General features: G+C 56.8%; 1 protein-coding gene across 1 annotated transcript in view; it reads left to right on the top strand.

The window, feature by feature from the left end:
• The window catches only part of INTS1 (integrator complex subunit 1), a 37,808-nt gene that overhangs the window by 19,198 nt on the left and 6,431 nt on the right, over nt 1-12,179 (top strand). Inside the window, exons 22-38 of the mRNA XM_008574245.1 lie at nt 514-693; nt 793-897; nt 2,188-2,355; nt 2,443-2,554; nt 3,834-3,995; nt 4,820-4,966; nt 5,380-5,478; nt 5,765-5,889; nt 6,459-6,713; nt 7,383-7,542; nt 7,810-7,950; nt 8,286-8,472; nt 8,558-8,681; nt 9,154-9,284; nt 9,821-9,908; nt 9,988-10,214; nt 10,456-10,579. Of these exons, the coding sequence (XP_008572467.1) occupies nt 514-693; nt 793-897; nt 2,188-2,355; nt 2,443-2,554; nt 3,834-3,995; nt 4,820-4,966; nt 5,380-5,478; nt 5,765-5,889; nt 6,459-6,713; nt 7,383-7,542; nt 7,810-7,950; nt 8,286-8,472; nt 8,558-8,681; nt 9,154-9,284; nt 9,821-9,908; nt 9,988-10,214; nt 10,456-10,579 (2,535 nt within the window). The remainder of the gene's footprint in view (nt 1-513; nt 694-792; nt 898-2,187; nt 2,356-2,442; nt 2,555-3,833; nt 3,996-4,819; nt 4,967-5,379; nt 5,479-5,764; nt 5,890-6,458; nt 6,714-7,382; nt 7,543-7,809; nt 7,951-8,285; nt 8,473-8,557; nt 8,682-9,153; nt 9,285-9,820; nt 9,909-9,987; nt 10,215-10,455; nt 10,580-12,179) is intronic.

Genomic DNA, 12,179 nt, shown 5'->3' with positions numbered 1-12,179 from the left:
ATGGGCGGAGGGAGCTCAGTAAGCAGCAGCAGCGCCTGGCGTGCCTGCCTGTGTGCCCTCCCTCTCTTTGTATTTAAGATGAGCATTAAAATGGTAATAATAATTAAGTAAATAAGTAAAATGAGTGTTTGGCTCTCCCAGATTTTCTCAAACTAATCTTCATGCATGGAAGAGGTACTACCAGTAAAACTGGGACTGGAGGCCTTTTGTCACTTGTCTGGTATTTCTTCCCTGGGGAACAATGTGCAGTGTTCCAAGGGTGACTTGATAAACCAGGATTTGCTATATCTTAAAAGGAATTGAATGAAAGCTTTTTAAAGAAACCAGCTCATGCTACTTGTTTCTGCTTTTAATAGTGGTCACCCTGGCAGAAGGAGTCCTTCGACTGGGAAGTCCTGCACTCCCTGCATGGGGCTTTGCAGGATGTCTTTGCTCCCCCAAGTTCAGGATGTGGACCCCCTGCCTGTGTGCTGTGGTGAGGGCTGGTTACAGCCCGCCTGTGTCTGCTTGCAGGGTTTGTCGCTGGTGCTTTCAGAGGGCAGCCTGCGGGACGGGGAGGAGAAGGAGCACCCCATGGAGGAGGACTCAGGGGACACGGACATGCTGCAGGGCTACCAGTGGCTGCTGCGGGACCTGCCCAGGCTGCCCCTGTTCGACAGCGTTAGGACCACCACTGCCCTGGCGCTGCAGCAGGTGAGGGTAACATCCTGGGGCCACCAGGAGGGATAGGCAGCAGCTGGAGTGGCGGCAGCACTACCCAAGGAGCTAGCTCAGAAACCTCTCTCTCCACAGGCAATCCACATGGAGACCGACCCCCAGACCATCAGCGCCTACCTGGTGTACTTGTCCCAACACATGCCGGTGGAGGAGCAGGGCCAGCACAGCGACCTGGCCCTGGTGAGGGAGGGACAGGACCAGCACAGTGACCTGGCCTGGGGACTTTGGGGGTGGGGGGACCATGATCCAGCTGTGCCATGCCCTGGACTAGAGACTCTTCACGCCCCCAGCCTACTTCCCAGTGACCTTATGCCACAGGGAAGCATTGAGGGTACAAGAGCCTGCGCAGCTGGATGGGCCAGGAGCCTTTGTGATCACCAAGGCTAGGCCATCTGTGTCCCTTCCTTAGTCACCACTGACTTCATAGACCATTTTTTCTCAGATCATGAGGGTGTAGAGCTACCAGGGAGGTGGGGGTGCCTTGGTCATGGGAAGGTGGAGTTTGAACCACGAGTCACCTCCCTGCCGTGCCTGGAGGATCTGGGATGCAGTGCAGGCTGCTGGGCCAGCCCGGGTGTTATTAGCCTGTCTTCAGTCTTGGGACTGTGGTGTCAAGGACAGTTTGAAAGCCATGGCATTTACTCGTGCTCTCCTTTATGCCGTCCTTGTCCAGTTGAGTTTCTTCTGACCTTGCTTTCCTGTCAAGTGTGTGACCTAGCACAAGTTCATGGGCCCTGAGTCTTTGAGTGACTGAATAAGTAGACAGCACATTCACAGGGGGATTGGATTCTGTCCAAGCATGGGTTTCTTGCTGGAGGCTGGAAACTAAATTGCAGATGTCACCACCTGGACGGCCTTTGAGGCCTTTGTCCTGAGTCTTTGGTCCAGTGGTAGCTCATGCAAGGTGTCTCAGTGTCGTTGTTGCAAATTTATAAATACCGTGTCTGGATGGTCCGCAACAGCCTTTTTCTTTTGGTCTTGAGAAGTGCATATCTCTAATGCTCATGGAATGGTGTCCTGTGGGCCTGTTTTCTCCTTGCTCCCACATGCTCCTTCCTCTCCGCTGTGGCAGGAAGTGGGCAGCAATGTCCACTCTCAGGGCCCAGTTGCTGTCCTTTTGCTTTGAGAGCCATGTCCTCCCCAGAGAGTCTGATAAAGATAAAGCCCTTGCCTCCTCTCCCAGCGCTGCCACCTGCCTGGTGGGTTGCATTGCACTGCCCTCTGAGTGAGGGCCTGCAGCTCTGTGGAGCTCCGCTTCCTTGTCGTCAGCACACACATTGCTGAGAGCAGTTGCTGTGCTCCTGACGGGCGTGTGACTCACAGAGCATAACCTGGCATCGTGGTCAGCCTCATAATGAGGCTGCCCCAGCTCCAGCTGTTGGCCAGGTGTGCAGGGAGGTTGGGGGGTGGCTGTCAGGTGGGCACACAGCTGGAGTCCCCAGCAGCCTCTGACGGCCCCCCACCTCTCAGGACGTGGCCCGGCTCGTTGTGGAGCGCTCCACCATCATGTCCCACCTCTTCTCGAAGCTATCCTCCAGTGCTGCTTCGGACGCTGTGCTGGGTGCCCTGCTCTCCATCTTCTCCCGCTATGTGAGGCGCATGCGCAAGAGCAAGGAGGGCGAGGAGGTCTACAGCTGGGTAAGGTGCCCTTTGGCTCCCTGGGCCCTGTGAGCCCCCGCACCACAGTCCCCCACAGCCCCCCATTGCCTTCTAATTTCCCTGCAGTCAGAGTCTCAAGACCAGGTCTTCCTGCGCTGGTCTAGTGGAGAGACCGCCACCATGCACATCCTTGTGGTCCATGCCATGGTCATTCTGCTGACGCTGGGCCCGCCCCGAGGTGAGCAGCAGCTGGCCGTTGCAGGGCTATGATGGGAAAAGCAGCCCCAGGTAGGCGGCCCCTTGAGGTCTGTCTAGGCCTCACCCCTACTCAGCGGCCCTTCCTCCTCTCTGCTCTGGGCATGAAACATGCACAGGGCAAGAAGTGCCATGTCAGCCTGGGGCTTTGGGGAGGTCCCTTTCACCCCTTGCCTTGGTTTCTTTTTTGGTAAAGTGGAGATAGTAATCCCCTCCCTGCTTGTGTTAGAGTGTTTTTGTGGAAGCACGTGAGATTGTCTATGTGGCAGGACCTTGTAGACTGTAGAGCCCTGAAAACAGACTGTGGTGAGAACCTGGTTTTCAGAGATTCCTCACTGCCCAGCTCCAGACACTTCATCGCCCTGAGGTGCCCAGCAGGCAGCTCCTGGTCCTTTCTTATTCTCACGGCCAAGCCAGTTCTCTGGGTTTCCTGACATAGAGGCACAAGCACGAGGCTGTCCAGCTGAGCCCTGGGTCCTCTCCATGAGGTCCAAGGGTGCATGGCCCCGAGGACTCGCTGGCTGTGGGGCAGTGTCCAGAGTCTGGTGACCCCAGGCCTTCTGAGCCCTCTTTGGCTTGGCAGCCTTTTCCTCCTCTCCCTTCTGGCTGACTGCTATGAGTGCTCTGCCACTAACTTGTGGTGTCTGTGAGTGGAGGGAACAGGACAGGACGAAACCCTCTTGCTGGGGATCGGGTGGTGTGTGGGTGGGCTCTGCCAGAACAGTGACCCAACAAGGCAGATGAAGGTGGTCACCCTGGATGTGCAGTCACAGGTGATACCCTTGGGAAAGGCAGCCAGGGAAGGTGGCCTCACGCTGGCCTGGGCCCATTGGCTTTGCCATTGGCTCTGTGGAGTCTGAGAGCTAGAAGGGAGCTGGTTCAGCCAGTCAGACTGAGCCCAGAGGGCAAGGGCTTGCCCGTGGTCACACACAAGCCCACCAGGGGATACTGGGCCTCGGGCATGTGGCTCGATCTCCGTTTGTTTCCTCAACTGTAAAATGGGGATAATGCAGCCCGCCTCTCACAACAGTTGTGAGGATTAAATAATTTATGCAAAGCATCTGGCACATTTGCAAGTGTCCATCTAACACTTGAGTTTTCCCTCGGTCCTCTGAAGCCTTGATTTCCCCACTTGTAAAGGGAGGATTTGCAGTGGGTGATCTCTGGGTTCTTCCAGCCTTGGCATTTCATTGTTCTTGGGGTCTGGGGCTCCTCAGATGGTGAGGTTTGGAAGGCTGTTCACCCCGTTGTCTTTCCTGAAGCTGGAGATGGGGAGTTCCACGCATTGCTGGACATCTGGTTTCCAGAGAAGAAGCCCCTGCCCACCGCCTTCCTGGTAGACACATCTGAAGAGGCGCTGCTGCTGCCTGACTGGCTGAAGCTGCGCATGATCCGCTCGGAGGTGCCTCGCCTGGTGGATGCTGGTACAGGCCCAGGCTGGGCTTGGGAGAGAGGGGAAGGCCTCATGCCTGTCACCCGTGAGCCGGGGTGTTTTCCACCTGCTGCAGATGAGAGAGGACAGGCCGGGTGGCCACTCAGGCCTCTGGGAGGCTCCCATGCCTCCATGTATTCAGCAGATACTATTGAGTTCTGGCTGTGCCAGGTGCTATGCTGGAGAAGACCCAGCACAGCCCCATGCTGGTTCTGCCTACAAGCAGCTTATGGTCTGGTATCAGGCTCAGGGTCCCGAAGTCAGAAATAAGTCCTGGAAAAGAAATGTCGATAAAGAGGTCAGGGACTTGGAGGGGAGAAGGGCAGGTGGTGGGGGCCTCTGAGTTGGTTCTTGAAGGATTTGGGTGAGCTGCAGTGAGGAGGAAGGTCCCAGCAGGAGCTGGACAGCGGCCTAAGCCAGCCCGGGTCAGTCAGGCTGACACTTGGGCAGGGTGAGGGGTTTGGGGAGGCAGTTTGGTGAGTATGTAGAGCTAGCTGGGGAAGCCCAGTGGAAGACAGGCACTGAGGAGTCTGGACTCTTGTGAGTTGTGGGGAGCCATGGATAACTTTGGGAAGGTAACATCCTCAGAGCTGAGTGCTAAGAGGTAAAAACCACAAGAGCTGCATGAGTTTTGCAAGTGAGTGGGATAGTGTGCCACGTGGTGCCAGGCTCTGCAGTGCTACTGTGAGCCTCCAAGCTGCCACCCAGAGGGGAGGGCCTGGGCTCTGGGCAGGCTCCAGGTGACCCCAAGCCACCAACAGCCTTGTGTGCACACAGGATTGTGAGCAGAGGTCACTGACTCAGTGATGTGCTCAGCTTTACAGGACCTGGAGCCTCAGCAGCTGCTGCTCTTCGTGCAGTCCTTTGGCATCCCCGTGTCTAGCATGAGCAAGCTCCTCCAGTACTTGGACCAGGCAGTGGCTCATGATCCCCAGACCCTGGAGCAGAACATCATGGACAAGAGTAAGAGCCGGGGTCCACCAGGTCGGTCCCCAGATCCTGACCGAGTGCCCTAGGGCTGGCCAAGTTTGTGTGCTGGGCGCAGGGAGCAAGGTCAGGTGGGGCGTGAATGGCACTCATGGGCAGGGCTTAGAGGGGGGGGTTGGTGAGGCTGGAGTAGTCAGGAGGGAACAAAGCCTGGGCCCTGCCCTGCCAGGTGCCAGGTGTCCCGCTTGGCACTTGTTTGGAGGCTGGAGGGAGCTGGTGGGCTCTCTCCACAGACTGATCCTTTGCTGCTGGAAGATCCCTAGCTCAGCTTCTGAATCTTAGGAAGCTGTAGTAAGCTCTGCTGGAGCATTCGTGTGCATGTTCCCAGCTCAGGTTCCTGTGGGAAAGGGAATTCCTTTTCCCTATACCCCCTGGCTGTTGTTTTGCAGATTACATGGCTCACCTGGTTGAGGTTCAACATGAGAGAGGTGCTTCTGGAGGCCAGACATTCCACTCCCTACTCACAGCCTCCCTGCCCCCCCGACGAGGTACCGGGCCACCTCCCCCAACTCACCACACCATTGCTCCCCGGTCCTGCAGAGATGCCTTGACAGTTTCCTTGGCCAGAGTTTGTCTCTGGCCAGTGTGCGGGCTCCTGTTTAGTCTGTCTTTCTTGTTGGCCTGAGGGAGGCCCGGGGTTCTCAGGGAGTGTGCAGACCCTCTTCTTCCTGGGTGATGGTCCCTAGGTGGGACTGGGTGTGGTTTGCACTGTTCCCCCACTGGAGCTGGTCAGAAAGGGTTTTCAGCTGGTGATGGTTCCCTCTTCCTCTGCAGACAGTGTAGAGGCACCAAAACCCAAAAGCAGCCCAGAGCACCCTCCAGGGCAGGGGAGAATTCGGGCTGGGACTCAGGTCCGGGTGCTTGGTCCTGAGGATGACTTGGCCAGCATGCTCCTGCAGGTACCAACACCACTGTGCGTGGATCTACAGCTGGGGGCCCTCTTGCACACGTGTGTCCACCAGCACTTGCACGCTCCTCTTGCATGTGCACCCACACACATACTCTCAGATGGGTTTCTCGGGGGCGCAGGTATGCGGGTGGCAAGAGCAGAGGTGTCCCCCTCTGGACACACTCCCTGCCATCCTCACATCCCTCTAAGCCCAGCACTCTGCTCTATGTGTACAGAAGCTGAGGTTTGCAGGGATTGCCTGAGGTCTCACTGCTAGAGCTGAGGTCCCCATGCAGGCCCCATCCTGTCCCACTCCTCTCCGATGGAGAGCTTTGTGGGCATTTGGCAGTGTCTGGGCATCTTTATCCTTTAGGGGCAGCTTCTGGGGGTGTTTGGGTTCCTAGCTGCTCCCCAGCACAGGTCTCAAGGGCCCTGGACCCCTCAGTCCACAGAGTTGGGGCCACAAATGATTGGGGACCCAATAGAGGATGGTGTTCTCGCACAGGAGCTACCCAGGGAGGCCTCAGCCTTCCAGCAGCGCTCCTCCTCCTCCTGATGCCCACTCCTGCTCTATTCCAGATCTTCCCGCTGAGCCCTGACCCACGGTGGCAGAGCTCCAGTCCCCGCCCCATTGCCCTTGCACTGCAGCAGGCCCTGGGCCAGGAGCTGGCCCGAGTCCGCCAGGGGAACCCCGAGGTGCCAGGCATCACGGTGCGCTTCCTGCAGGCCATTGCCACGCTGCTCAGCTCCCCGCACAGTGGGGCCCTGGTGATGTCCATGCACCACAGTCACTTCCTCTCCTGCCCACTGATGCGCCAGCTGTACCAGTACCAGGTACCCAAGGGCAGGAGCTTCCGGCAGCAGCAGCTGGCGTGGTGGGATCACAGAGAAGGGTGACGTGGGGCTCTGCCTTGCGCGGGAGGGTCACATTGTCACCCATTTCTACCCTGAGGCTGTCCCTTTGTGGGCCTTGGTTTTTGTTCCTAAATGGAGCAAGGGAGCTGAGGCAGAGTCCCGCCTCTTTATGATGAAGAATTTGCAGTAAACAGAGAAGGTGAAGGAATGATAGTGTTACCTGCATGCATACCTCCCACCTAGATTTAGTGACTTTGCCGTATTCACCTTATCTGCCTATGTTCTTGTGTGAATGTGCTTTTGTGTCTCCTTGTGTGCCTGTGTGTATTTTTTCTCTCTGAACATTACAGAAATAAGTTGCCAAAGGTAGGACACCTCACCAGCTGTGGAGTTTTAAGAGTGTCAGTCATTGCAAGGTTGTCTTGGCACATGCAGGGGTAGGCACTGTTTTAAGTGGCAGATGGGATGGTGTTTGCCCAAGCTGCACAGTGCTAGTCACTTTGGGGCCTCACACTGGCCCCAGCCTCAGGGCTCCTTCTCTGGGCTTTGGGTATTTGGGTTCCTCCATAAACAACGGGTGTGGAGTCTGAGCTCCTTCCTGCTGTCTCTGGACCAGTGTAGCCCACATGCAGCCTGTCATCCCCACAGCGCTGTGTGCCCCAGGACACCGGCTTCTCCTCGCTCTTCCTCAAAGTGCTCATGCAGATGCTACAGTGGCTGGACAGCCCTGCTGTGGAGGACGGGCCCCTCCGGGCCCAGCTCAAGCTGTTCGCCACCCAGTACTCGGCAAGACACAGGATCAGCGACGGTGAGGGCAGGACAGGTAGCAGGCGCAGCGGGGCCAGTAGGTATCTGTTGGGCAGCGTCCCAGGCACTGGGCTGGCTTAATACACTGTGGCCAAGCGGTTTGGCATATAGAGGCCTGGGAGTGATGGAGGTTCCTTCAGGGAGGAAGGTACTTGCAGGGACTGAGGGGACTCATTTCACAGTGGGGCCTCCCTAGACAGGACAAGCTGGGCAGGGTGAGGGACAGAAGCCAAGGCCAGCAGTGGCAGTCACACATACTTTTCCATAGTGCGAAGTGGGCTCCTGCACCTGGCTGAGTCCCTGACCTTCCGTCGGGACCTGGACGTGGTCAGCTCTACTGTCCGGGCCATCATCGCCACCCTGAAGTCTGGGGAGAAGTGCAGCGTGGAGCCAGAGCTCATCAGCAAAGGTGCCATCCTGGCCCTGCAAAGAGCCCGCAGCCTGTAGACAGCTCCTTTTTGCTGCCCAGCGGGGGCCTAGCAGTGACTGCTCAGCACCATCCACTCCCAGGCACCCCCAAATGGGGCTTCATGAGAATGAGCTGGAGTATTCCTCCTCTAGGGAGCCCCCACCGCACCCCAGCAAAGAGAGCCACAGCCTGCTGTGCTCCCTCTCCCACCTGGGTTCTGCTGTTGGAGTTTCCTACTTGTGATATGGCACGCCCAACACTGGCTAACTCACCCCCACTCAGCCGTCTCCCTTGACCTGGGAGTAACCCAGAATGTCCCTTTGTCCCATGTGCAGTTCTCCAGGGTCTGATAGAGGTGAGATCCCCTCACCTGGAGGAGCTGCTGACTGCGCTCTTCTCTGCCACCATGGACGTCACCTCCTCTTTTCCGGCCTTGAAGCCCATTGTGGTGGTGAGCTCCCTGCTGCTGCAGGAGAAGGAGGAGCCCCCGTCCCCAGCAAAGCAGGACCCAGATGTCAGCAGGTGAGCTGGGGAGCCGTGGGGAGCCACAGATGGCCTGGGCATGTGGCTGGGCAGGCCCTTCCCTGAGCCCCCTCCCTCCCTGCAGCCTGGAGGCCGTGCGGCTGGGACCCTCGTCTGGGCTTCTTGTGGACTGGCTGGAGATGCTGGATCCCGAGGTGGTCAGCTGCTGCCCCGACCTGCAGCAGAAGCTGCTCTTCTCCCGGAGGAAGGTGAGGGCTGCGTTTTGCTCTCAGGACAAGGGACTAGCCCAGGGGCAGAGGACACATCTGGGCTCCCTGATCTGATGTGGATGGGGCCTTGGCCTGGGACGATGCACACCGCAGCAGCCAGCGCCCTGCCACTCAGACCCCGAGTCCACTTGGCAACCCAGAAGAATGACAGGGTCTCCCCCATTAACACCTGGTGTCACTCAAAGGGGAGGGACAGGGCCCTGCGGAGAAGTGACTCCTCAGGGACACCTCCACTCTGTAGTGCTGCTTCTGTATGGAAGAGGTGAGAAAATGTTGAGTGAGTTACTCAGAAGGAGCCTTCTGATGTCAGCCAGCCCTCAGTTGGTGTCCCACTGGGGATTAGTTGTGTTTCTGAGAGGCAGCTTCAGAGACAGTATCAACTGGCTTTACTCAGCAGAGCCGGCCAGTCTGTTGGCCCAGTTGGGACCCTCCTGGCTTCCTTCCTCCCCAGGGCAAAGGCCACAGTGGCACCCAGGTGCTGTCGTTCCGCCCCTACCTCCTGGCCCTCTTCACACACCAGTCCAGCTGGTCCACACTGCACCAGTGCATTCGCGTCCTGCTGGGCAAGAGCCGGGAACAGAGGTGGGCTCCCCTCCCGGCCTGGGCTGTGCCCTCCCTGCTGGTATGGCCGCCAGCTCAGGCAGGTTCTTGGTCTCGCCACAGGTGTGGTATGACATGGGGCTCATGTCCCTGCATTGGGAGATGCTGGTTCTGTCTGGCAGCCACACCACTCCAGTGCTGCCCCGGAGACAGGGATAAACGACCTCAGCATTGAGAGGGCCCTGGGGACATCTGACCCTTTACCCCCACCTGTGTTCCCACCCTGTGTGAGAACCCATCGGCCCCTAGCAGGAGGTCACCTGCCTTCCTCAGAGGACCTGAGGGGTTGGCAGGGCCCATGTTTGTTTTTACTCTCTGGGGTGCAGAGTTGGGCAACTTGCCCACGGACACACGTTCTCTGTGGATCTCCTCAGAAGGAATGCTGTTGGCTTTTCCACGAAAACGCTCTGTACCAGGAAACTTCTTGTCCTGTTTTCTCTGATTGGTTTTTCTCCTTATGCTTAGAAATTGAGCCAAGCTTCTCTTGCGCTCAACCAAAATTCCTGGCTTCCTTCCAGGTTTGACCCTTCTGCCTCCCTGGATTTCCTCTGGGCCTGCATCCATGTTCCCCGGATCTGGCAGGGAAGGGACCAGCGCACCCCACAGGCAGGTCTCAGGAGGGTGACCTGGCACTGTAGGGTGGGGTAGCGTGTCCCAGGGCTGATTGGCAAACAACTGGTTGTAGAAGCGGCGCGAGGAGCTGGCGCTTCAGGTCCAGGCTCCGGAGCTCATCAGTCTGGTGGAGCTGATCCTGGCTGAGGCGGAAACCAAGAGCCAGGATGCGGACACCGCTGCTGGCACTCTCCTCCAGGCCCGGGTGCCCCTGCTGCTCAGCTGCTGCCATGGAGATGATGAGAGCATCAGGAAAGTGACAGAGTACCTGACAGGCTGCATCCAGCAGTGGGGTGACAGGTGCTTAGGGGTCCCCTCTTTTTCCCCCTTGCTGATGTGACTGGATGCCACCCTCATGTGGGAGCTCCATGGGAGTGAGTCAAGGCCCAGGCCCCTAGGATCAGCTCACATCAGCATGCCCAGCCCCACCTGCCCACCACTAACTGCTGTGGACGGCCTGTGGTCGAGAGCAACTCGTGACAGCCCCAGACAGACTCCAACCCTTGTCTACCCGGCAAGTACCCGATCTGATCTCTTCCAGTGTGCTGGGCAGACGCTGCCGAGACCTGCTCTTGCAGCTCTACCTACAGCGGCCAGAGCTCCGGGTGCCCTTGCCCGAGGTCCTGCTGCACAGCGAAGGGGCCACCGGCAGCAGCATTTGCAAGGTGAGGGTGGTGGCACTCCCCCTACACGCCAGCCTTGCCAGGGAGAGGGAGGTCCAGGGCCGTTGGCCAAACTGGCCGGGTTCCCTGGAGAAGCCCGGCTCCTCCGTGAGGAATCACTCATGAGGCCCTTGATGATTCTCATGTTGTCAGGGTCAGTCCTGTTCCTCCTTTGTTTTTTTGTTTTTTGTTTTTTGTTTTCTTGGAGCTAAGCATTTTATTTTGATTTTTTTTTTTTATTGAATCAAAATTGATTACACCTGTTTTGGGGGGTCAACATTGCTGTTCCTCCTTTGAAGTAGAAATGGAGAAATATATTTTCTCAGATTTTTTGGCGGCTGGGTGGTAAGGTGAATCTGAATCCTTGACCTTGCTTTTATCGGCACCATGCTCTAACTGAATGCGCTATTGGGCCAGCCCTCGGCTTATTTTTTTTTTTTTTCCTTTTTTGTCTTTTTTCGTGACCGGTAACGGGATCACAACCCTTGGCGTCGCGCCCGCACCGCACTCAACCAGTGAGCAGACCGGTCTCTATATGGGATCCGAACCCTCGGCGGGAGCGCCGCCGCACTCCCAAGTGCCGCACTCTACCAAGCGCGTCACCGGGCCGGCCCCTCGGCTTATTTTTTAAGAAAAAGAAAATGGCACGTAGTGATGGAGCATGTGGGCTGCCTTGCCTCCCTCCTCTGTGTCATCTGAGGGCAGAGGCTGTTGCGCCACACATTCCTGTCTAACCTCTTAGAGGGTCCCAGAAATTATCTTTCTCCTTGAAGAAATCCTTGGGGTTGTGGAGCAAAAAAGAATGAGTGTCTTCCTACCCTTTCCTCCCCTCCGTAGCTCTGTTTAGGAGTAACGGACATCCGATAAGCTGCACGTGCGTATAGTGTTCAATTTAAGATGTTGTTTTTTGGTCTTTTTGGTGGCTGGTCAGCACAGGGATCAAACCATGGACCTTTGTGTTACCAACACCATGTTCTAACCAACTGAGATAACTGGCCAGCCCCAATCTACGTTTTGACATGTATGCACCAGTGAAACTATTGCCACAGTCAATATGACGAACATCCCATCACCCCCAGGANCTGCTCCGAGGGCTTGTGGACAGCTCTCTGTGGACAGCCACGTTCACTTCTGAGTAAGCACCAGGATTGGAGGCCAGCTCTCCCGTGCCCACCTGCTTTGTCCCATTGGCTCCCAAGTGTGAATTTGCAGCTGTCCCTGCCTCTCAGTGCAACAGAGGGAAGCCGATTTTTTTTTTTTAGCCATTTTTTCCTCTGCTTTTTTATACTTAACGTATTTTTTTACACAGTTGAAATCATGCTTTCTATACAATTTTGGCTCTTTTTCTTCGTTCAGCATATATCATTTGCATTTAGTATTGACAGCTTTCGTCTTATTTTTGTAGAGAGGTTAGCATCAAATACTGGGTGTCTGGAGACTCTGGCTGTGGCCTACTTGGTCTCCAGAAGCACTCAGGAAAACAAGAGGAGGCAGGTTCCTCAGGTTACAGCATGGCGATGCCAGGTCCTCAGGGGACAGGCGCTCAGTCCCAGAGAGCCACACGTGGGCCTCATCAGAGCTGGCAGCCACTTGGTGTGGGGTG

This window comes from Galeopterus variegatus, unplaced genomic scaffold (genome assembly GCF_000696425.1).
Source record: "Galeopterus variegatus unplaced genomic scaffold, G_variegatus-3.0.2 Scaffold1018, whole genome shotgun sequence".
NCBI classification, from domain to species: Eukaryota; Metazoa; Chordata; class Mammalia; order Dermoptera; family Cynocephalidae; genus Galeopterus; species Galeopterus variegatus.
This window is presented reverse-complemented; position numbering and strand designations above follow the sequence as displayed.